Source organism: Ursus americanus, chromosome X (genome assembly GCF_024610735.1).
Source record: "Ursus americanus isolate L20-20 chromosome X, mUrsAme1.1.p, whole genome shotgun sequence".
In the NCBI taxonomy this organism is placed as follows: Eukaryota; Metazoa; Chordata; class Mammalia; order Carnivora; family Ursidae; genus Ursus; species Ursus americanus.
The window spans coordinates 83,409,181-83,435,911 of NC_142164.1; the positions used below are offsets into that span (position 1 = coordinate 83,409,181).

Here is a 26,731-nt window from a genome sequence, read left to right on the forward strand (position 1 = left end):
AAATGGGGGATGGCAGCCCCCCCCCCCCGCCCTGCCCCGTGCTCCTGCTCTCGTACCATCTATTTGTAGGTGAGAACCTGCCCTCCGCAGGAAAGCCCCAAACACTAGAAAAGGAAGAGACTGCTTTTCAGAACATCTTGCTGGAGGTTTGCCACTAAAAGCTGAAATGTCGAAAGAGAAACCTATCGTTTAAGGGCTTACTGCTTTCCCTCCTGTGTAGGACTGATTGCCAACTCGACTCCCTCCAACACTATCTAACCAAAAAAGAAAACCAAGTCGACAGTGAATTACTGGGGTACCTGGGTGGCTCAGCCATTAAGCGGCTGCCTTTGGCTCAGGTCAGGATCTCGGGGTCCTGGGATCGAGCCCCGCATCAGGCTCCCTGCTTGGCGGGAAGCCTGCTTCTCCCTCTCCCACTCCCCCTGCTTGTGTTCCCTCTCTCACTGGCTGTCTCTCTCTGTCAAATAAATAAATAAAATCTTAAAAAAAACAACAACAGTGAATTACTCCATTTTCGCAAAAAAAAAAAAAAAGGTTTTCATTACTCAAATTCAAATTTTTTAGTGTTAGGCTTTTAAAGGATAAAGTATTTTCTAGAATGGATTTTGAAGGAGTAATCATGCCCTAATTACAATATCATTTCTTTCCACAGAGAACAAAGTTAAATATGTCCCTTTTAAATGAGAAAAATAAATCTTAAACTCAGCACAGCAAGAATTATCCAATAAATAGGAAGTGATTTTTCTATTGTCTTGTACATTTCTATTCCCCCCCATGCTCTAAATGTACACGGAGAAGCTTCACACATAGAGAAAAATAATAACGAATGTTATTTGAAAACTAACCAATTTGTAGTTTCAGTATTTCTGATTTTATTAAAAAAACTAACCATTCTGCAGTTTCAGTTCTTCTGATTTATGGGCTAGGAGAGGGAGAGGTTGGGTACAAATGGCTGGTAAATTTGGTACGTAAGGTCCATTTGTATAAACCTGCAAGAAATTATATCATAAATAATTCATTATTTTCTTAAATATGGAAGAGAGAAATGCCCAATCTTAGTAAGTATTCAATCATAATACAATGTATCGTTTAACAAAGGAAGCATTATATTGGAAATTCCTTAGATAAAAACGAGTTTTCTACTTCCTTTGCATTTCTCTAGAGTGCTTTGTGCGCGCGCGCGCACACACACACACACACACACACACACAAGGCACACAGCTCATGTCGCATTAACATAAGACAAAGATTAGAACCTTCTATTTTACTTTTATCATTAAAAAATTTGTGCCATGACCACATCTTGGCACATGTATGAGTACATGTATGTGATAGAAGGGGTGCCTCAAAAATTAGTGTTAAGCCATTTTCATTTTATTTTTTTTTAAAGTAAACTCTACCCCCCAACGTAGGGCTTGAACTCACGGCCCTGAGGTCAAGAGTCGCATGCTCCACTGACTGAGCCAGCCGGGCACGCCAGTTATTTTCATTTTAACAACATTTATTACAAATCACGTTTTAAAAACACTAGATATAAATTACATACAAAAGCTAGACAGAAATATACAGAAGCAGAAACAGCAGTACTAATAACACAAGAGAAACAAGCTAGTATAATGTTTAAACATGTATAACTTAATAAGATTACTAATTTTTCCTTGCTAATAAATGTTCATGAATTCAAAAGCCATTAAAAAATGAAATGTAGTATAATTACTATCAGAGTTTGGAATTATAGAAACAACAACCATAGCACTACTTATTTTTAAAAATCTTTTCAAACATTCAGAAGCCAAATGACTGTCCTTAAAGACAAATTAAGCTTGGGTAAAAGCTCTTATCCGCTGAAGAATATAAAATTTTAGGCTTTGGTTAATAGATACTAAATTTAGTGGGTATTTTGAAATTAACATCTCCCTTATATGTTATATTCCTGAGATTTTTGCTAAAATACTACAGATAAAAAAAGAACTCAGTTTACAGCTTTGTGTAACATTGTATTTATTTTTGAAAAACAAAAAGTACTGCAATTACTTTAAGTGTGAATAATGGGGCTTAATAATGTAATCACAATCAGAAGGAATACGTTTAATTTAGCTTAACTGTGGGAAAAATTAATGCCCTCTGACCACTAATTGCAAAGCTTATTTGTAAATTATGATTAAAATTATGTTAAACCTGTCACCAAGTTTTATTTGCATCTCATGAAATCATTTCGATTTAAAGGAGAGGTTGATTACATAGTACAGAATGTGCTTACAAAAGACTGAAATGATACAATGCTAATGGTTAGCACTGAGGCCAGACCCACGGTAGGTAGTCGATTTTACTTACTAAAGTGAAAAGTCTTTGAATGCATTATTTCTGAACATCAACACACAGTTCCATATAGTAGTTATAAATTAATCGGATATATTCAAAAGCAGTTTACACACGAAAATACATTTTTAGTAACAATCATCAGAGGGATTGTTATAAGTGGCTATTTTCAGTCTTGGTTTTACCAAAATAGATTTAAGTCTAAGGTTCCTTTTAAAAATAGACCTATGAAAGCTAAGTTCCTATTAGCTGCTACACGCGATGTGCGTGGCAGGTCCAGGCCCTCCTCTCCAGATCGCCCAGTCGACGTCTTCTGAACTGATCACTTAGGTTACAACGAACTCCTCACGACCGGTTTCCCCGGGAGAATGAATTGGTGTACCTGGGGACTGGGTCCAAGGATGTGGATTTTTAAACAAGTAGCTCTCCCGTGCCTCCTGGTGAATTATTACAGTCAGGTTGATTTGGGAAATAATGCTTTAAAGCAGCCAAAACCAATTTCATCATACTTGAACATTACTTGATGAGCGGTATAGCTGATGAAAATCAAATTTCTCTAGTTTTTTTTTTTAAATAATCTGCATGGCTTATCATCATGCCTAAGCATTTCATGCTTAAATGTCACAAGGTCTTGCTCTCATTCTCCTGATAAACCACAAGAGCTGGGGATTTCACCTTTCTGAAACCTGCCAGTGATCGGGCTTCTATACTTTCAGTACTGCAAATACCTTTTCTTACCAGGAAAGCAGAAGAGTCACCTAGCAGTCGCGTTCAAAAACTAAACGGTGTGGAATTTATTCACATAATCATACTACTCACAAAGTAGTCTTTGAACAGCTATACCAACAGCAGTTAGTAGAGTTAATTGCACAACTGGTTATCAAATCCCTATTAATTAAAAAAATTCAATTTACAAAGTATTATATCAATTCTACATACAAAATCTCATTTGCCACATTACGCGACTAGGAAGCAATTATTTAATTGGCTATGTATACACAGAAAAATGTGCAGAGGTTCATTCTAATTGATCAACTAGCAACAAATCTCTAAATTAAAAAAGAAAAGAAGCAATGGAATGTATTCTCGAACAATATGGAGCACTGAGGAAAGTTTGAATTCTTAGAGATTCGAAAGAATATTTAATTAGGATTAAAATCATAAACTGCGAGCCACTTCTATGTTCTAATAACAACATCACAAGCAGAGAAACAAAACCACCACCTTATTGAAGTAGGTTAAATAGTTTTTAAGCTGATTAAAACTACTGAGTTTAAAATGAACTTTTTTTTTTTTTTTTGGAGGCTCCATGCCCGACTCGGGACTTGAACTCCTGACCCTGAGATCAAGAGTCCTGTGCTCTACCAACTGAGCCAACCAGGTGCCCCCAAACAAACTATTTTTGAACCGGAAGTAAATGATGCAGTATTCCACAGTTGACTAAAATATAAGCGTTAACAGTTTTATCATTAGTAAAAACCGCTGCTAATACACAAATTAAAAAGGGCTTAATACCAAGTCCTTGGTCCCACATTGCACTTCATATTCCCATCTGTATGTCAGCAAAGTTGTAGAAGCTGTCTACATCTCCAGATGCTGTCTCCTTGCTTTCTGATACAAACATCTATTTTCAATATAAAAGAAGCAAAAAATAAATACCAGTAAGGCCCAAATTCCAAAGCCCATGTTGTCTACAGAACAGTCACAAGCTTGCTGTTAAGAGAAATTCAAGTACGCCATTTATATAATATTTAATCAGTATTCTGTAGAATCCATACAATATAGTTTCAGTAGCTACAATGTAAATTGAGCTCTTTTAAAAGCACTTATGATATAATTAAGGTCCTGGCTTTCATAATACTTCAGTTGTACTTTATCGCGCTTGGAATTTTACTGTTTTTTAAATATACAAGAGTCAATATTATGAAAGCTACTGAATAGAGAGGTTTATTTAAAGAATTCTTAGTTTCTTCTATTTCCTAATAACAAAATCTCAATAGGCTGAGAAGCAAGACTTGGGATTATCATTTTTAAAGCTGCTAAAGACATATTAGTAATTCTAAATGAACTAACTGCTAAACATGAGTAAAGCAGTACTCAGCAGAACCCTTCAAAAATCGTTTTTACAAATGTCAGCCAGGAATTAGAGGGGACCTGGGCTCTATTCTAGCTTTATCGTAAACTAGCTGTATGATGCTGACAATTTATTCAATAAGCCTCTCTGGGCTCACTTTCCACACCTGTAAAATGAGAACATTGGATCAGATAATCTTTGACTCATTCAGATCTAAAAGCTTCAAATCACAGAACCATCTTCTCTTTGCTTCCTTTTCTATCCAACCTAATCATAATTTGCCCTTCCCCTTAGTACTGTTGTGATGAGAAAATAAGACAAAAGACAAAGCACTTTAAATTATGCAAATTCAAGAAACTATTAGCCAAATCAGACAACAAAATAAAAAATTTTATCTCAGATATTTATTAAAAAATTATTAGTTATATCTATATTCATTTAGTACTCTTATATGTTCGGTGTTTAAGTTACATTAAGTTATTTAAGCCTGAAATTCTTAGATACACCAACCTTACCAACATATCTAGAAACTACCTACATGTAATGACTTCTAGATATAGCTCAAATTCATTATTATTATTATTTTTAAATGGGCTCTGTGCTGGGCTCGAACAAGATCTGAGCCGAGATCAAGAATTGGACACTCAACCAACTGAGCCACCCAGGCGCCCCCGAATTCAACGTTTGATGAAGCATTACTGAAGCAAATAAAAATGAACAGTGGGCAACAGGATCATCTGTCCAAAGTATATAATCTTAGAAATGTAACATTTTCAACATATCACTAGTTTTCAAAAAAGGAAGGACTCAAAGAGACATTTAATGAGACTTTTTACTTTAGAAACTCATGTATTATTGAAGATTTTTAAATTAGTAGATTCTTGGGATGCCTGGGTGGCTCAGTCGTTAAGCATCTGCCTTCGGCTCAGGTCATGACCCCAGGGTCCTGGGATGGAGCCCCACATCGGGCTCCTTGCTTAGTGGGGAGCCTGCTTCTCCCTCTGCCTGCCATTCCCCCTGTTGGTGCTCTCTCTCTCACTCTTTGACGAATAAATAAATAAATCTTTAGATTAGTAGATTCTTATTTTGTAAATTTTTAAGCAATTACAATTTTAATTTGGCAAGGAAAAACCAAAGCTTAGCTCCCAACTGTTTACCACAGGTTCTAAAAACCATAGTCTGTTCTTTTTTTTTAATTCCAAGCAACAACAGGGATAAAAGTACTATTTAGTTGTAAGGAAAGGGAAATGACATGAAAGGTCTGATTGAAATAGAAATAATCAGTAAAATCTTGTACCTTGGTCCCATTGAATATCTCATTGACAATAAGTTGGCATCCTTCTACAGCTCCATCTCCATTAAACTCCAAGGCAATAACAGGACCTATAAGCAAACCGAAAAAGTGTTGTCTGAACATGAATACAAATTATCTATCATCTATCTATCTATCTATCTATCTATCTATCTATCTATTTAGAGAAAGTATGGGGGAGGGGCAGAAGGAAAGGGAGAATCTTTTTTTTTTTTTATTAATAATGATTTTTTATTATATTATGTTAGTCACCATACAGTACATCCCCGGTTTTCGATGTAAGGCTCGATGATTCATTAGTTGTGTATAACACCCAGTGCACCATGCAATATGTGCCCTCCTTACTACCCATCACTGGTCTATCCCATTCCCCCACCCCCCTCCCCTCTGTAGCCCTCAGTTTGTTTCTCATAGTCCATAGTCTCTCATGTTTCATTCCCCCTTCTGATTACCCCCCCTTTCTTTATCCCTTTCTTCCCCTACTGATCATTCTAGTTCTTATGTTCCATAGATGAGAGAAATCATATGATAGTTGTCTTTCTCTGCTTGACTTATTTCACTAAGCATTATCTCCTCCAGTGCCGTCCATGTTGTAGCAAATGTTGAGAACTCATTCTTTCTGATTGCTGAGTAATATTCCATTGTATATATGGACCACAACTTCTTAATCCAGTCATCTGTTGCAGGGCATCTCGGCTCCTTCCACGATTTAGCTATTGTGGACATTGCTGCTATGAACATTGGGGTGCATATGGCCCTTCTCTTCACTACGTCTGTATCTTTGGGGTAAACACCCAGTAGTGCAATGGCTGGATCATAGGGTAGCTCAATTTTTAACTTTTTAAGGGACCTCCACACGGTTTTCCAGAGTGGCTGTACCAACTTGCATTCCCACCAACAATGTAGGAGGGATCCCCTTTCTCCACATCCTCTCCAACAATTGTTGTTTCTTGCCTTGTCTATTTTTGCCATTCTAACTGGCGTAAGGTGGTATCTCAGTGTGGTTTTGATTTGAATTTCCTTGACGGCTAATGATTTTGAACATTTTTTCATGTGTCTGTTAGCCATTTGTATGTCTTCATTGGAAAAGTGTCTGTTCATATCTTCTGCCCATTTTTTGATTTGTTTATTTGTTTCTCGTGTATTGAGTTTGAGAAGTTCTTTGTAGATCTTGGATACCAGTCCTTTATCTGTAGTGTCATTTGCAAATATATTCTCCCATTCCGTGGGCTGCCTCTTAGTTTTTCTGACTGTTTCCTTGGCTGTGCAGAAACTTTTAATCTTGATGAAGTCCCATAAATTCATTTTATCTTTTGTTTCTCTTGCCTTTGGGGATGTGTCATGAAAAAGGTTGCGTTGGCCAATGTCGTAGAGGTTGCTGCTTATGTTCTCCTCTAGAATTTTGATGGATTCCTGTCTCACATCGAGGTCGGAAAGGGAGAATCTTAAGCAGGCGCCACACCCAGCATGGAGCCCGACACGGGGCTCAATCTCACCACCCTGAGATCATGACCTGAGCTGAAATCAAGAGTCGGATGCTTAACTGACTGAGCCACCCAGGTGCCCCCAAATCTATTTTAAAATTTATCTTTTTATTCTTTATATTGTAAAGAATCTCCAGCCTCTTCCTTGGGGGGTAAGAGAAAAAGAAGAAGGAAGTAGACAGGTGGGACACATCACTTCAGCTACTTCTACCAACCGTAATCATAAAACAAATGAACACGGCCTCATCATAGGACGGGTGGCTTCAGTGTTATTACAGGACCACGGTCACATTTTTCAGTGTTGTAAATAGTCTGACTTTTCTGGTTTTCATTCTATAAAAACCATAAAAAGTCCACTTATTTCGCAGTACAAAAAATAGTTGATAAGATGACAAACAGGATCGAAAGCAACTCAAGTCACCACAAGTAGGTTTTGCCAGGCAGCCAGTCTTGCTTCCAATTCTCCTACTTATCAGCCAAATTCTGGGCCACCAATAAGGAAGCTCAGCCAAGGAGGAATTGAAGCCAGGCACCAGAAGTAATGACCATCTGAAAGTAGTTTTCTTGAGTGTGCCTTAAAACTACATTCTAGAACCAAAGGCTAAGTTTTTATTTTCTGGATAGAATATTTGTGCCCCCTTTCCCGTACATTAATTTGAATGCTTTTAAACCACCTGTACTTCAAATTCTAGTGTAAAGAGCTATGGTTAAGTCTGGCTTGGATTTAAATACAGCGTTGGCACTACTAGTGTCAAATTGTTGGCAAACGTGGCTGTAAGTTAGCCAAGCAAAATACGTCCTTCAATTCAATGAATATTTATTCAGTTATCAGTATATTCCTTAATAGATTTGCTTTTTAGCTTCTAAAGTAATGGATATGTCTTAACCTCTAGAAAATTATAAATTTCTTGAAAAAAGACAGAGACCCACTAAACAAACACGGAGCAACAGAGACTAAGGAGTACTAAGCAATGAAATACTAAGGTGAATGAGTATGAAATACTAAGTTGAATGTAGGCACGTGCTATAGGATAAGACACAAGAACAAGGGAGAAGATCACACTACACTGGACACCGAAAGAACTGAGGGCTCGTGATTTAATATAAACAACAAACATAGAAAAGGCATGCTATATAACGGTAAACTGTACAATTGGACACAGAGAACAAAGTCTGAGTTTTTCAGGATCACAGTGTACAGATCAAGATAGGTGCCATATGAAGAAGAGAAGAGAACTAGGGAACATTTTCTCAGAAAACTGCATGATTCTCTGTCTGGGGCAGAAATGGATAAGATTAACCTGGAACATCTCGTTAAGTCAAAAAGCAAGGAGGCTATGAAAAGCCAATGCAGCTGTACCCAAAGGACACAGGAGCCAGCCTGAAGGGGCTCCCAATGGCCAAAGAAGAGACACTGACATCAGAAAGAATACTGACTGCAATTTCTTAAGACATACTGAATACATAAAAAGTCATGAGCTCAAAATGATATTTAGAAGAGAGAAACAAATAAAATTCACTGGACGCCACCGTAGGTTGCTAATGCGTCAATTCATGACTCTGAAAACTGATACTTAATTATTTTCCCTTTATTTATTCTGCTTTTCTGATACGAAGCATATTTCAAGTTAACCAACCAGCTCTGGTATACAAGAGAAGTTCTGTTAACATCCATTAACATATGCAGAGGTAGTGACATGGTTAGAAAATGATCATTTTGCAACTCCTAATAAAATAATTGGATCCTGGGGCGCCTGGGTGGCTCAGTTGGGAAAGCATCTGCCTTTGGCTCAGGTTATGATCCTGAGGGACCCTGGGACTGAGCCCTGCATCAGGCTCCCTGCTCAGCAGAGAGCTGACTTCTACCTCTCCCTCTGCCTCTCCCCTCCATTCGTGCACACAAACTCTCTCTCTCAAATACATACATACATACATACATACATACATACAATCTTTAAAAAATAATTGGATCCAGGCAATAATCGTCAATGGTTTTAGCATCCCACAGAGAAGACTGACAGGAAACCCTATGATGAAAAGCTAAGACCAGCATCACCTGACCCTATTGATCAATCAAGTAAAAGTTCAACGAATATTATATGCCTTCTCATTTAATACTATAGGAAATAGTACCATCTGTGAAGTATTCTTGCCAAAAAAGTAACTAAACCTGGGTTTAAGAAGGCATTGCTCTAACTTCTGATCTATAAGAACTCTAGAGGAACAAATGAAACAAACCCATGCATACTACAGGAAAACTGACCAGGTTTTTTGTTTTGTTTTTGTTTTTACGAGAGAAAGGCATGCAACAAAATGTCGCAGGGCGGGGGCGGTGGGAGGATGACAGACCACCTGTTTCTGGTTAAAAGAGATATAAGATAACAAAACTACACACAGTGAGTGGGCCAATTTTCAATTTGGATCAAATTAACTCTGAAAATACAGAAAGAATGTTTTCAGATTTGAAGAAAATGTGACTATGAACTGCGTATTAGATGATATTAAGGAATTGTTGTTAATCAGGATAGAGGTGATATTGTGGTTACTTAAGAAAACATCCATTTTTAATTTGGTTTTAAGATACACACAAATATTTAGGGATGAAATAACAGCACATATCAAAATTCGATTAAAATATTTCAGCAAAAAGGAGATTATAGATTACTTTTTGAAGTATGGCAAAAAGTTGATAAAACTAGGGGATAGGTACACACGAGGTCATTGTACTTTCTACTTTTGAGTAGAGGTAATATATTTGGAAATTGGCAAAAAAGAGTTTTAAGAAGCATATTAAACCAAATAAATACTGAATTAAAAAGAAAAAGTTGAGGGGTGCCTGGGTGGCTCAGTGCGTTAAGCATCTGCCTTTGGCTCAGGTCAAGATCCCAGGGTCCTGGGATCAAGCCCCACATCAGACTCTCTGCTCAGCAGGGAGCCTGCTTCTCCCTCCCTGACTTCCCCTGTTTGTGCTCTCTTTCTCTCTGTCAAATAAATAAATAAAATTTAAAAAAAAAATAAACAAGGGACAGAAGATTAAGACTGGAATTAAAAAAAAAAAGAAAAAGTTGATAATAAAAGCAGGGTTTCCAGTTTTTACGAGAGCGGAAAGTTTAAATTCAGGTAGAACAGAGCATACATTTATTCAGGATCACTACAAGGAAATACAATATATACATTTTTTAAAGTCAAACATTTATTACTGAAAGTTCCTGTATTCTATAAAGGGAACATAATCTAGAATTCAGGAACATAACTTTGGTAGAATTACCCATGCATGTAACTTGGTTGATAGTCAACTTTGTTGTAAGCTCTATGCTCGCTCCATGTGGGGCTTGAACTCAGGACCCCAAGATCAAGAGTCACATGTTCCACCAACTGAGCCAGCCAGGCGTTCCAACTTGGTTGATATCCTTTAAACAGAATATGATGAACTTCCAGGAAGTGACCTAATAATTTACCAACAAAGAAATGCCAACAAAAAAGGTAGATGGGTACATCAGTTTTGATTAACATGTGTGGGTAATCCTAAATTTAAAAAAATGGGGGCGCCTGGGTGGCTCAGTCAGTGAAGTGTCTGCCTTTGGCTCAGGTCATGATCCCAGGGTCCTGGGATCCAGCCCCGCATTGGGCTCCCTCTCTCCGTGGAGAGCCTGCTTCTCCCTCTGCCTTTGTTGCTCCCCCTGCTTGTGCTCACTCTCTCTCTCTGTCAAATAAATAAATAAAATCTTCTTTAAAAATTAAAAAATAAATAAATAAAAATAAAAATAAAAGAGCCTACAATGCTAACAATGCACTTTTTAAGCAGTCCTACTTGTACAATGATGCTGACTACAATTACTGTGATTATTTCAAGCTGAACTATGAAGTCAATAAAGATCACTGGTTAACTTTTTAAAAAGTATTTTAGTGTGAACATCTTATCAAATAGTTTGAAGTAGCTTTGGGGCACATGCACCCCAATGTTTATAGCAGCAGTGTCCACAACAGCCAAAATATAGAAAGAACCCAAATGTCCATCAACAGATGAATGGATAAAGAAGATGTGGTGTGGAATATTATTCAGCCACCAAAACAAATGAAATCTTGCCATTTCCCATGATGTGGTTGGAACCAGAGGGCACTATGCTAAGTGAAATAAGTCAGAGAAAGACAAATACCATATGATTTCACTCATATGTGGAATTTAAGAAACAAAACAGATGAACATAGGGGAAGGGGAGGAAAAATAAGATAAAAACAGAGAGGGAGGCAAACCATAAGAGACTCTTAACTATAGGGAACAAACTGAGGGTTGCTGGAGGGGAGGTGGGTGGGGGGATGGGGTGACTGGGTGATGGGCATTAAGGAGGGCACTTGATAGAAGGAGCACTGGGTGTTATATGCAACCCATGAATCACTAAATTCTACTCCTGAAACTAATACACCATATGTTAACTATGTTGAATTTAAATTAAAAAATTAAATATTTGAGTTGTCATGAAAAACTGAGATTTTGAAGTAAATGAAAAAGATTCCAGAATGTCCTAATACCCTCCTTCTATGTTATCTAACGTGACCTTGGAATAAGTCACTATCATGTCCCAATTAGATTACAGCAACAGCCTCCTACATGGTCTCTCTGCTTCCCCTTTAGTAAGAGTTACATTTTATTTTTTTAAAAGATTTTATTTATTTGTCAGAGAGAGAGAGAGAGAGAGAGAGCAAGCAGGGGAGTGGCAGAGGGAGAAGCAGGGTCCCTGCTGAGCAAGGAGCCCGATGCAGGACTGGATCCCAGGACTCTGGGATCACAACCGGAGCCAAAGGCAGACAACTAACCAACTGAGCCACCCACGTGTCCCAGTAAGAGTTACATTTTAAAGGGACCATGACATTCCTCTGCTCTAAAACCTCCAGTAAAATATGATCTATATTTTTATTTTTAATTTTTTTAAAGATTTTAGTTATTCATATGACAGAGAGAGAGCACACAAGCAGGGGGAGTGGCAGGTAGAGGGAGAAGCAGACTCCCCGCTGAGCAGGGAGCCCGATGTGGGAATCGATCCCAGGGTGGGATCATGACCTGAGCTGAAGGCAGATGCTTAACCGACTGAGCCACCCAGGCACCTTATATTTTTATTTTTAATTGTTCTAAAAATAACTGACTTTTTCAGATTTTTATTTTCATTGAGGTATAGTTGACATAGAGTATTTTGTTAGTTTCAGGTATACAAAATAGTGATTCAACAATTATATACATTACAAAATGCTCACCATATTAAGTGAAGTTACCGTCTGTCACCTTACAAAGTTATTATAATATTATTGACTATATTCCCTACGCTGTACTGCTTTTCATCCCTGTGACTTAATTATTTTATAACTGGAAGTTTATACCTTTTTATCCCCTTAAAAATAACAATTTATTTTATTTTTTAAAGATTTTTTTTGAGAGAGAGAGCAACTGAGTGTAGGAGTAGCAGAAGGGGCAGAGGGAGAGGGAGAGCATCTCAAGCAGATTCCCTGCTAAGCATGAAGCCTGATGTGGGGCTCCAGCTCACAACCCCAAGACCATGAACTGAGCTGAAATCAAGAGTTGGACGCTCAACTGACTGAGCCACCCAGGTGCCCCCAAAATAACAGATAGCTTAAAGCATTAACAAAGCTTTAACAAATTAACAAGGTATTTGGGTGCTTATAGCATATATAATAGTAAAATATATAACAACAATACAGGAATGGGAGGGAAGACTTGAGAATATAATGTTATTAAGTCCTTATATACCAATGGTAAAGTATTATTCTTAGAAGATGTATTCGAATTATTTAAAAACACATACTGCAAAACCTAAGATGAACATTAAATAAGTTTTAGAAAAAGTAGTATAAATAATAATAGAGGTGATTAAATGGAATCATAAAAAATGCCCAATTAAACAGAAGAAGAGGTAATAAGAAACAAAGAACAAATGGAACAAAAAGCAGCTAGCAAGATGGTGGATGCTTGTCAAGGCATATCATAGTCAAATTCACAAAATACACAGACAAGGAAAGAATCCTGAAAATTGCAAGCAAGGGAAAAAAAGCCCTTAACCTACAAGGGAAGACAGATCGGGCTCACAGCAGACCCGACCACAGAAACTTCGCAGGCCAGAGAGTGGCAAAAAATATTCAGCATGCTGAACGGTTAAAAAAAAATGCAGCCAAGAATTCTTTATCCAGCAAGGCTGTCATTCAGAATAGAAGGAGAAATAAAGTTTCCCAAACAAAAACTAAAGGAGTTCATGACCACTAAACCAACCCTACGAGAAATTTTAAGGGGGGACTCTTCGAGTGGAGGGAAGAAAACCCAAAAGCAACAAAGACTAGGAAGGACCGGAGAACAACACCAGAAACACCAACTCTACAGGTAACACAATGACACTAAATTCATATCTTTCAATAATCACTCTGAATGTAAATGGACTAAATGCTCCAATCAAAGACATAGGTATCAGTATGGATAAAAAAACAAGGTATATCTATATGCTGCCTACAAGAGACTCATTTTAGACCTAAAGACACCTGCAGATGGGATGTGAGGGGATGAAGGACCATCTATCACGCTAATGGACATCAAAAGAAAACCTGAGTAGCCATACTTATATCAGACAAACTAGATTTTAAAACAAAGACTGTAACAAGAGATGAAAAAAGGCATTATACCATAATTAAGGGGTCTATCCATCAAGAAGATCTAATTGTAAATATTTATACCCCCAACTTGAGGGTACCCAAATATATAAATCAATTAATAATAAACATAAAGAAACTCATTGATAATAATACAATAATAATAATAATAACAGGGGACTTTAATAGCCCACTTACAGCAATGGACAGAACATCTAAGCAGGAAATCAACAAGGAAACAATGGCTTTGAATAACACCCTGGGCCAGATGGACTTAACAGATGTATTCAGAACATTTCATCCTAAAGCAGCAGAATACACATTCTTTTCGAGTGTACATGGAACATTCTCCAGAATAGATCACCTACTGGGTCACAAATCAGCCCTCAACAAGTACAAAAAGGGGTACCTGGGTGGCTCAGTCCGTTAAACATCTGACTCTTGATTTTTGCTCAGGTCATGACCACAGGGTCATGAGATCGAGCCCTGCATCAGGCTCCGCACTGAGCGTGGAGCCTGTTTAAGATTCTCTCTCCCTCTGTCCCCTCCCCCACGAATGCTCTCTTTCTCTCTCAAAAAAAAAAAAAACCAACCAAGTGCAAAAGGTCAAGATCATACCATGCATATTTTCAGACCACAAAATTATGAAACCTGAAGTCAACCACAAAAAAAAAGGAAAAACTTCAAATACATGGAGGTTAAAGAACGTCCTACTAAAGAATGAATGGGTTAACCAGAAAATTAAAGAGGAAATTAAAAAATACATGGAAGCAAATGAAAATGAAAACGCAACAAACCAAAACCTGTGGGAAGCAGCAAGGCAGTCCTAAGAGGGAAGTATACAGCAGTACAGGCCTACCTCAAGAAGCAGGAAAAGTCTCAAATACACAACCTAACCTTACACCTAAAGGAGCTAGAAAGGAACAGCAAATAAAGCCCAAAGCAGCAGAAGAAGGGAAATAATTAAGATTAGCGCAGAAATAAATGATGTAAAAACAAGAAAAACCACAGTAAAATGGATTAACGAAACTAAGAGCCGGTTCTTTGAAAGAATTAATAAAATTGATAAACCCCTAGCCAGACTTATTAAAAACAAAACAGAAAGGACCCAAACAGATAAAATCATGAATGAAAGAAGAGAGATCACAAGCAACACCACAGAAATAGAAACGATTATAAGAGAATACTATGAAAGATTATAAGCCAACAAACTGGGCAAACTGGAGGAAATGGACAAATTTCTAGAAACTTATAAACTACCAAAACTGAAATAGGAAAACGTAGAAAATCTGGACAGACCTGTACCCAGCAAAGAAATGGAATCAATAATCAAAAATCTCTCAACAAACGAAATTCTGGGCCAGATGGCTTCCCAGGGGAATCCTGCCAGACATTTAAAGAAAAGCTAATACCTATTCTTCTCAAACTATTCCAAAAAATAGAAATGGAAGGAAAACTTCCAAACTTATTCTATGAAACCAGATTACCTTGATTCCAAAACCAAAGACCCCACTAAAAACGAGAATTACAGGCCAATATCTCTGATGAACATGGATGCAAGAATTTTCAATAAAATACTATCAAATCAAATTCAACAGTACATTAAAAGAATTATTCACCATGATCAAGTGGGATTTATTCCAGGGCTGCAGGGGTGGTTCAACATTCACAAATCAATCAATGTGATACACCACATTAATAAAAGAAAGGATAAGAACCATATGATCCTGTCAGTAGATGCAGAAAAAGCATCTGACAAAATACAGCATCCTTTCTTGATAAAATCCCTCAACAAAGTAGGGATAGATGGAACATACCTCAACATCATAGAGGCCATATACGAAAGACCCACAGCTAAACATCATCCTCGAGGGGGAAAAACTGAGAGTCTCCCCTAGGGTCAGGAACAAGACAAGGATGTTCACTCTCACCATTACTATTTAACATAGTACTGGAAGTTTTAGCTTCAGCAATCAGACAACAAAAAGAAATAAAAGGCATCCAAATTGGCAAGGAAGAAGTCAAGCGTTCACTATTTGCAGATGACATGATACTCTATGTAAAAATCCTGAGAGTCTACCAAAAAATTGCTAGAACTAATACATGAATTTAGAAAAGTTGATTTTCTACTTTTCGATAGGAAAGAAAAATTTTCTATCAAAAATCAATGTGCAGAAATCTGCTGCATTTCTTTTTTAGTTTATTTAGTTACTTAAATTGAATGAACATATAATGTATTATTGGTTTCAGAGGTAGAGGTCAGTTTTAACTCTTGTATTTAGACCTATCATCCATTTTGAATTAATTATTTGCATATGTATGAAGGGTCTAAATCCATCTTTTTACATGTGGCTATCCAAATGACCCAGCACCATTTGTAGAAAAGACAATCCTTCCCTCACTGAATTGCCTAAACAGCTTTGTAAAAAATCAATTTACCATAAATATAAAGATTTATAGACTCTCAATTCTGTTCTACTGGTCAATATGTCTACCTTTATGTCAGTACCACACTCTCTTAATTACTGTAGCCTTGTAGTACATTTTAAAATTGGAAGGTATAAGTCCTCTAATTTTGTCTTTCAAGATTGTTTTTACTATGCTGGGAACCAGGCTCGTATGCCTGGACCAAATCCCACTTGTTCATGGTGTACAATTATTTTTATATATTAAAATATTTGGTAATATTCCGTTAAAAAAAGAAATCTGTTGTATTTCTATACACCAATAATGAAGCAGCAGAAAAAGAAATCAAGGAATTGATCCCATTTGCAATTGCACCAAAACCAGTAAGCTACCTGGGAATAAACCTGACTAAAAGTGAACGATCAGTACTCTGAAAACTATAAACACTTATGAAGGAAATTGAAGAAGACACAAAGAAATGGAAAAGCATTCCCATGCTCATGGATTGGAAGAACAAACATTGTTAAAATGTCTACTACCCAAAGCAATCTACACAGTTAATGCAATCCCTATCAAAATACCACCAGCATTTTTCACAGAGCTAGAACAAATAATCCTAAAATTTGTATGGAACCACAAAAGACCCAAACAGACAAAGCAATTCTGAAAAAGAAAAACAAAACTGGCAGGATCACGATTCTGGATTTCAAGCTTTATTACAAAGCTGTAGTCATCAAGACAGTATGGTACTGGCACAAAAACAGACACATAGATCAATGGAGCAGAACAGAGAACCCAGAAATGGGCCCATAACTATATGGTCAGTGAATCTTCGACAAAGCAGGAAAGAATATCCAATGGAAAAAAGACAGTCTCTTCAATAAATGGAGCTGGGAAAACTGGACGGCAATACGCAAAAGAATGAAACTGGACCACTTCCTTACGCCATACACCAAAAAAAAAAAAAAAAAAAATCAAAACGGGTGAAAGACCTAAATGTAAGACAGAAAACCAGCAAAATCCTAGAGGAGAACACAGGTAGAAACTTCTTTGACCTCGGCCATAGCAACTTCTTACTAGACATGTTGCCGGAGGCAAGGGAAACAAAAGCAAAAATGAACTATTTGGACTTCAAGATAAAAAGCTTCTGCACAGTGAAGGAAACAATCAACAAACTAAACGGTAGCCTATGGAGTGGGAGAAGATATTTCCAAATGACATATCTGATAAAGGGCTAATATCTAAAATCTATAAAGAACTTATCAAACTCAACACCCAAAAAACAAATAGTCCAGTTAAGAAATGGGCAGAAGACACGAATAGACACTTTTCCAAAGACGACATCCAGATGGCCAACAGACATATGCAAAGACGCTCAACATCACTCATCATCAGGGAAATACAAATCAAAACACAATGAGATACCACCTCATACCTGTCAGAATGGCTAACATTAACAACACACGAAACAACAGGTATTGGCGAGGATGTGTAGAAAGGGGAACCCTCTTACACCTCTGGGAATGCAAATTGGTGCAGCCACTCCGGAAAACAGTATGGAGGTTCCCCAAAATGTTAAAAATAGAACTAACCTATGATCCAGCAACTGCACTCCCAGGTATTTACCCAAAGGATACAAAAATACAGATTTGAAGGGATGCATACATCCTGATGTTTATAGCAGCATTATCAACAATGGCCAAACTATGGAGAGAGCCCAACTGTCCAACGACTGATGAATGGATAAAGAAGATGTGGTATATGTATATACAATGGAATATTACTCAGCCATCAAAAATGAAATCTTGCCATTGCCAATGATGTGGATGGAGCTAGAGTGTATTCTGCTAAGTGAAATATGTCAGTCAGAGAAAGACAAATACCATATGATCTCACTCACGTGGAATATACGAAAGAAAACAGATGAACATACAGGAAAGGGGAAAAAAGGAGAGAGGGAAACAAGCCATAAGAGAATCTTAACAGAGAACAAACTGAGGGTTGATGGAGGGAGGTGGGTGGGGGATGAGCTAGATGGGTGATGGGGATCAAAGGGGGCACTTGTTATGATGAGCACTGGGTGTTGTATATAAATGATGAATCACTGATTTCTACCCCAGAAACCAATATTGCACTGTATGTGAACTGAAATCTAAATTTAAAAAGATGGTAGATGTTGATCCAACTATATCCATCTCTTTTAATGTGAATGGTCTAAACACAACTGTTAAAAGACAGAGATTGTCAGACTGAATTGAAAAGGAAGAACCAAGTATGTGCTATCTACAAAAACTCACTTTTAAAAACTCACATTTAAAATTTTTTTCAATTAAAAAAATTGCGTGTCTGTGTGTGAGAGAGAGGGAGACAGTGAGAGAGAGAGAGAGAGAGAGAGACAGAGAGAGGAGAAGTAGAGGGAGATGGAGAGAATCTTAAGCAGGCTCTACGCTGAGCACAGAGCCTGACATGCGGCTCCATCTCATGACCCTGAGATCAGGACCTGAGCTGAAATCAAGAGATGGAGGCTTAATTGACTGAGCCACCCAGGCACCCCTAAAAACTCACTTTAGATATACAGACTTCAATAAATTAAAAGAAAGGGGATAAGGATATATGGTGAGACATTAAAGAGCCAAATGGAAGCTGGGATAGCTATATTTCAGACAAAGTAGATTTCAGAACAAGGAAGGTATCAGAGACAAAGAGGGACATTACATAATGATAAAGGATTCTCCAAGAAGACAATCCTAAATGTGTATGCATCTAACAACAGAGTTTGACAATTTACAAGACAAAATCTAATAGGATCTGACAAGAGAAATAGACAAATCCAGTTAATGTTGGAAACTTCAACCCTCCTCTTTCATTAATTCACAGAAGAAGTAGGCAGAAAATCAGTAAAGACATAGACGAACTGACTAGCACTATGAACCAAACTGACCTACGAGACATTTGTAGAATATTCCACCAAACAACAACAACAACAACAACAGATTATACATTCTTCTTGCGTACAAACAGAACGTTCGCCAAGATGGGCTATATCTAATTAAAGAAAGCAGAAATCATACAACGTGTGGTTTTGGACCATAACAGCTTTAACTTAGAAATAACAGAAATACATCTCAACAATGTCCAAATGTTTGGAAATTAAACAATATGCATCTACATCAATGAATCAAGTAAAAAGTCTCAAGGCAAACTAAACAAATTCTGAACTACAGCAGGGGTCAACATACTTTTTCTGTAAAGGGCCAGATAGGAAATATTTTAGGCTTTGTGGGCCATATGGTGTCTATCACTACTAATCAACTCTGCTGTTGTAGTATAAACAGCAAAACATGAGAGATAAAAGAATGATCCAATGAAACTTCACTTATAAAAAATAGAGTGAGCCATATTTTGCCATAGCCTGAATTAAATACAAATATATGTCAAAATCTGCAGGATGCAGTTAAAGCGGTACTTAAAGGAAACTTTTTAACATTGAATACATATACAGTTGATCCTCACTATTCACAGATTCCTTATTGGCAAATTTGCCAACTTGGTAACATTTATCTGTAACCCCAAAATGAATACTTGAAGTCTTCTCATGGTCATTCACAGAGAAACACAGAACAGCAAAAAAATGGGAGTTGCCGGACACACATATTTCCTAGATGAAGTTGAACAAAGTGTTCCTCTCCCTTCTTGTTTCAGCCCTCCTACTGTAAGCAAGCATCCTTTTCACAGTTTTAGTGCAAAGTTTTCCACATTTTGTGGGTTTTGTTAGTGGTTTTGCTGTTTAGAATGGCCCCCAAACATAGTGCAAAAACGCTGTCTAATGTTCCTAAGTTTAGGAAGGCTGTGATATGCCTTTCAGAGAAAATACCTGTTACATAAGCTTCATTTAGGCAAGAGTTATAGTGCTGTTGGCTTTGAGTTCAATGCTAATGAATCAATAATATATACTGAGTAAGAGGTCTTTAAACAGAAACAGACAGGCATGCCTGGGTGGCTCAGTTGGTTAAGCATCTGACTCTTGGTTTCAGCTCAGGTCACGATCTCCGAGTCGTAAGATCGAGACCCCAGTCAGGCTCCACACTTAGTGCCGAGTCTGCCTGAGATTCCTTCCCCTTCTCTTTCCCTTCCCCTTTGCTCCTCCCCCCAGCTCATGCGTGTGAGCTCTCTTTCTCTAAAATAAAGTAAATAAATAAATAGAATCTTTAAAAAAAAGAAAAAAATAAACAGAAACAAACATACAAAAGATGACGTATGGATTGATTGACAAAAATGTTATGACCAGAGACTTGGCAGGAACTTAACCCCGTATTTCTCCTAGGAGCAGGAGCTCAGTACTCATTAATTCAGTGTTCACAGTGACTTTACAGAATATAACTACTGTGAATAATGAAAAGCAACTGTATTAGAAAAGAAGAAATACCTAAAATCAGTAATCTTATCTTAAATCTTAAGAAACCAGAGAAAGAAAAGCAAATCAAATGTAAAACAAGTAAAGGAAGGGATAGTAAATAGTTGAACAGAAAATAATAAAATTGAAAAGAGAAAAACAATAGAGAAAATCAACGAAATAAAAAGCTGCTTCTTTGAAATTCTCAATAAAACAATAAACCTTTATCCAAGCTGATAGGAGAGGGAGAGGACTCAAATTACCTATAGCAGGAATATTAGTGGGACATCACTATTGATCCCACAGATGTTAGTAGGAATAAAGAAATACTATAAACAACTCCATGTCCATAAATTTGGTTACTTAGATGAAATGAAACCGTTCCCTAAAAGACAAAAACTATCAAAATTCATTCAAAAAGAGAGCCCTGAGTGTCCTATAAGTAAATAATTTAATAAGTAAATTAAACTTACAGCTAAAAATCTTTCTCCCCAAATCTCCAGGCCTAGATGATTTCATTGGTGAGTTCTACCACACATTTAAAGAAGGAATGATACCCATTCTCTAAAATTTATTCAAGATCATAGAAAAGGAAGGATACATCCCAACTCATTTTATGAGGCCAGCGTTACCCTAATATCAAAGCCAGCAAAAATATTATGAGAAAACTACACACCAATGTCCCTCATGAACAAAGATGCAACAATCTTCAATAAAATATTAGCAAATTGAATTTGACGATATATTAAAGAGATAATATATCATGATCAAGGGGTTCATCTCAGGAATACAAGGCTGGTTCAACATTCAAAATTAACAAGTCATTCACCAGATTAAATGACTAAATAATAAAAAACATATTATCTCAATAAATTCAGAAAAAAATTCAACAAAATTCAACACCTATGCATAATAAAAGCTCAACAAACCAGGGACAGAATAAAACTCCCTTAGCCTAATAAAAGGTATATATGAGAATCTTATAATAAACATCATTCTTTACAGTTAGATTGAACACTTTATGGTGAGACTGAATTCTGAAATCAGTAACAGGACAAGAATATCCTCTTCTCACTATTCTATACAACATGATAGTGGAAGTCCTATCCAGCATAATAATGCGAAAGAAAGAGAGAAAGAAAGAGAGAAAGAAAGAAAGAAAGAAAGAAAGAAAGAAAGAAAGAAAGAAAAGGCGTGTCAAAATGACAGAGGAACCAACCTAAAAGAACTTTCAATGGCTAAAACTGGAACAATTTGATAGTACTGGATTATAACCCAAAGAATAAAATGCATATTCGTGAGTCTCTACTGACAGAAATAAATGATTGAGTAAGTAAATGGGGGAGAAGGGACAAATATTTCTTACAGAAGAATTCCAAATAATGTGAGTAGTACTAGCCTCTCCACGAGGTATAGCTTAATTCTCCTTGCCTTGAGTGTGAGCTGGTCTCAGTGACTCAACTTCCAAAGAACAAAGTGTGAAAAGGAAAAAGCAGGAACTTTACAGTGTTTGGGAAACCTGGCAGATAACACCTGAAACAAGTCACTATGGTCATTGCCCCAGTGATAAGTCATGTGGATATCCTGTACCCCCGGATGTGATGTGGTGAGAAGGGCATTTCACCTCTTCCCCCCAAACCTCAATCTAACCAGAGAAAACATCAGAGAAACCCAAATTGAGGTACATTCTACAAAACAACTTACCAGTGCTGTGAAAATATTTCAAGGTCATGAAAAACAAGGAAAGACAAGGAACTATATCACAGATTAGAGGAGATTAAAGAGACAGGACAACTAAATGCAACATGGGATTTTAAATTGAATTCTGGAACAGAAAAAGGACATAACTGGAAAAACTGGTGAAATCTGAATAAAGACTATAGTTTAAGTTAATAGTATTTTACCAGTGTAAATTTCTTAGTTTTGATAAATGTATCGTATACTAACATTAGGGGATGCTGGATAAATAGTATACGGGAGCTCTCTGTACTACCTTTGCAATTCTTCTATAAAACTAAAATTAAAATTATTCCAATAATAATATAAAATTATTCCAATATAAAAAGTTTATTTAAAAAAAAAACTGAGGGGCACCTGGGTGGCTCAGTCAATAGAACATGTAACTAACTCTTGATCTTGGAGTCATGAGTTCAAGCCCCATGTTGGGCCTAGAGCTTTAAAAAAAACGTGGGGCACCTGGGCGGCTCAGTCAGTTAAGTGTCCAACTCTTGGTTCCGGCTCAGGTCATGATCTCACAGGTCATGAGTTGGGCTCTGTGCTCAGCGGGGAGTCTGCTTGAGATTTTTCTCCCTCTGACCCTCCTCCCACTGGCATGCGCACTCTCTCTCTAAAATGAATAAATCTTTAAAAAAAACACAACAGAATGGGAGAACATATCTGTAAATCTGAAATCTGGTAGGGGGTTAATATTCAAAATATATAAAGAACTCATAAAACTCAATAGAAAAAAACCCCACCAAACAATCTGATGAAAAAATGGGCAGAGGGGGTGCCTGGGTGGCTCAGTCAGTTAAGCGTCCGACTTCTGATCTCAGCTCAGGTCTTGATCTCACGGTTGTGAGTTTGAGCCCCGTGTTGGGCTCCACGTGGAGCACACTTAAAAAAATAGGTAGAGGATATGAACAGACATTTTTCCAAAGAAGACATACAGATAGACAACAGGTACGTGAAAAGGTGCTCAACATCACTAATCATCAGGGAAACGCAAATCTCAAAACCATGATGAGATAGATCATCTCACACCTGTTAGAATGGCTATCATCAAAAAGATAAGAAACAACAAATGTTGGCGAGGATGTGGAAAAAAAAGAAACCTTGTGTGTTCTTGGTAGGAATGTAAATTGGTGCATCCACTATAGAAAACAGTATGGAAGTTCCTCAAAAAGTTAAAACCGGAACTACAATATGATCCAGCAATTCTACTACTGGGTATGTGTGTGAAGAAAATGAAAACGCTGAGAGGACTTAAGATGGCGGAGGAGTAGGAGACACCGCTTTCAGCCGGTCCTCCGAGTCGAGCTGGATAGGTACCAGACCAGCCTAAACAACCACGGAACCAGCCTGAGACGCAGGAAGACGCATCTGGATCTCTACAAATGAACATCTTCAGCGCTGAGTACTGAGGTACGAAGCGGGGAGCCATGAAACTGTGCACAGATATCGGAAGATAAACGGAAGGGGGAGGGAGCCGCCGGGGGAGGGAGCCGCCGCGTTCGGGCGCCGGGAAGCGGTAGCCACTTGCACAGGGAGAGCGGGCGGGGCTCGCGGACGGCACCCGCAAAACAGCAGACTGAGACCGTGAGCCGGGTGCGCGCGCCACCAGGCATCTCGCGGAACCCCGGAATCCCGGTGCGCTCACGGGATCTAGACTGAGACCGGGAGATCCGGGAGCGCGCGCGGGGCGGCTGGCGGCTGGCGGCGTTAGAAACACAAAGGACAGAGACGCGCCGGCCCTGGAAGTGAGGGCTGGGACGCCGGGTGTGGGGCGCACATCCCGGGACGCTGCAGGGTTGAGCAGCACCAACAGAAACAGAGTTAAAGTGGCCAGAACATTAGTAGAGAACGGGCCGCAATCCCTCTGTTCTGTGACAGAGGCTGAAATTCAGCCGCTGCTGCTCTGACTCTCAGAAGAGGCACAGCAAACCGCCAGGGAAAGCCGCCAGAGAACAAAAGCCTGGAAATACCGGCTCAGGGAGTGCCCATCCCCATTCCCCTCGCAGGGGACACGGAGACTCTACCCAAACAGGGTTGCCTGAGTATCGGCGCGGCAGGTCCTCCCCCAGAAGGCAGGCTGAAAAATCAAGAAGCCCGCAGCCCGAGGCGCCTGGGTGGCGCAGTCATTGAGCGTCTGCCTTCGGCTTAGGGCGTGATCCCGGCGTTCCGGAAAGGAGTCCCTCATCGGGCTCCTCCGCTGGGGGCCTGCTTCTTCCTCTCCCACTCCCCTGCTTGTGTTCCCTCTCTCGCTGGTTGGCTGCCACATAAATAAATAAATAAAATCTTTAAAGAAGAAGCCCACATCCCTAAGATCCCTATAAAACAAGGGGCACAGCCTGGGACTCAGTAAATAATTTGGGCTCTGGACAACCCCGCAACCTCTCATCAGAATGACAAGAAGGAGAAGCCCCCCCCAGCAAAGAAAAGACAGTGAGTCTGTGGCCTCTGCCACAGAAATAATGGATATGGATGTAACCAAATTATCAGAAATGGAATTCAGAGTAACGATGGTCAAAATGATGAGTAGAATTGAAAAAACTATTAACGAAAAGGTTCCTGAGAATATAGAATCCCTAAGGACAGAAATGAGAGCGAATCTGACAGAAATTAAAAATTCTATGAGCCAAATGCAGGCAAAACTAGAGGCTCTGACGGCCAGGGTCGCAGAAGCAGAGGAACGGGTTAGTGAATTGGAGGATGGGTTAATAGAGGAAAAAATGAAAATAGAAGATGGTCTTAAAAAAATCCACGCCCACGAATGTAGGTTACGGGAGATTACTGACTCAATGAAACGATCCAATGTTAGAATCATCGGCATCCCCGAGGGGGTGGAGAAAAACAGAGGTCTAGAAGAGATATTTGAACAAATTGTAGCTGAAAACTTCCCTAATCTAGCAAGGGAAACAAACATTCGTGTCCAAGAGGCAGAGAGGACCCCTCCCAAGCTCAACCACGACAAACCTACGCCACGTCATGTCATAGTGCATTTCGCAAATATTAGATGCAAGGATACAGTATTGAAAGCGGCCAGGGCAAAGAAATTTCTCACGTACCAAGGCAAAAGCATCAGAATTACGTCAGACCTGTCTACACAGACCTGGAATGAGAGAAAGGGTTGGGGGAGCATATTTAAAGCTCTTTCAGAGAAAAACATGCAGCCAAGGATCCTTTATCCAGCAAGGCTGTCATTCAGAATTGATGGAGAAATAAAGACATTTCAGAATCGCCAGTCACTAACCAATTTTGTAACCACAAAACCAGCCCTACAGGAGATATTACGGGGGGTTCTATAAAAGTAAAAAGGCCCCAAGAGTGATACAGAACAGAAAGTCACAGCCAATACAAACAAAGACTTTACTGGCAACATGGCAACATTAAAATCATATCTCTCAGTAATCAGTCTTAATGTAAATGGTTTGAACCATCCCATAAAACGTCACAGGGTTGCAGATTGGATAAAAAGAAATGACCCATCCATTTGCTGTCTACAAGAGACTCATTTCAAACCCAAAGATGCATTCAGACTGAGAGTAAGGGGATGGAGTACCATCTTTCACGCAAATGGACCTCAAAAGAAAGCTGGGGTAGCAATTCTCATATCAGATAAATTGGATTTTAAACTACAGACTATAGTTAGAGACGCAGAAGGGCACTATATTATTCTTAAGGGAAGTATTCAACAAGTGGATATGACAATTATAAATATATATGCCCCCAACATGGGAGCAGCAAGATACACAAGCCAACTCTTAACCAGAATAAAGAGACATATAAATAAAAATACATTAATAGTAGGGGACCTCAACACTCCACTATCAGAAATAGACAGAACACCCTGGCAAAAACTAAGCAAAGAATCAAAGGCTTTGAATGCCATACTCAACGAGTTGGACCTCATAGATATATATAGAACACTACACCCCAGAACCAAAGAATACTCATTCTATTCTAATGCCCATGGAACATTCTCAAGAATAGACCATGTTCTGGGACACAAAACAGGTCTCAACCGATACCAAAAGATTGAAATTATCCCCTGCATATTCTCAGACCACAACGCTCTGAAATTGGAACTCAACCACAAGGAAAAATTTGGAAGAAACTCAAACACTTGGAGACTAAGAACCATCCTGCTCAGGAATGACTCGATAAACCAGGAAATCAAAAATCAAATTAAACAATTTATGGAGACCAATGAGAATGAAAATACAACAGTCCAAAACCTATGGGATACTGCAAAGGCAGTCCTAAGGGGGAAATACATAGCCATCCAAGCCTCACTCAAAAGAATAGAAAAATCTAAAATGCAGTTTTTATATTCTCACCTCAAGAAGCTGGAACAGCAACAGAGGGACAGGCCT

General features: G+C 38.4%; 1 protein-coding gene across 2 annotated transcripts in view; it reads right to left on the bottom strand.

The window, feature by feature from the left end:
* Positions 1-872: 872 nt before the first annotated feature.
* The window catches only part of RP2 (RP2 activator of ARL3 GTPase), a 59,876-nt gene continuing 34,017 nt past the window's right edge, over positions 873-26,731 (bottom strand). Inside the window, exons 4-6 of one of the 2 annotated variants that reach the window (XM_045787435.2) lie at positions 5,691-5,776; positions 3,835-3,943; positions 873-989 (exon numbers count right to left, since the gene is read on the bottom strand). In XM_045787435.2, the coding sequence (XP_045643391.1) occupies positions 3,860-3,943; positions 5,691-5,776 (170 nt within the window). In that variant the 3' untranslated portion in view covers positions 873-989; positions 3,835-3,859. Of the gene's footprint in view, positions 990-1,352; positions 3,944-5,690; positions 5,777-26,731 lie in introns of those variants that run through there. The other variant, XM_045787433.2, reaches the window with a different exon arrangement.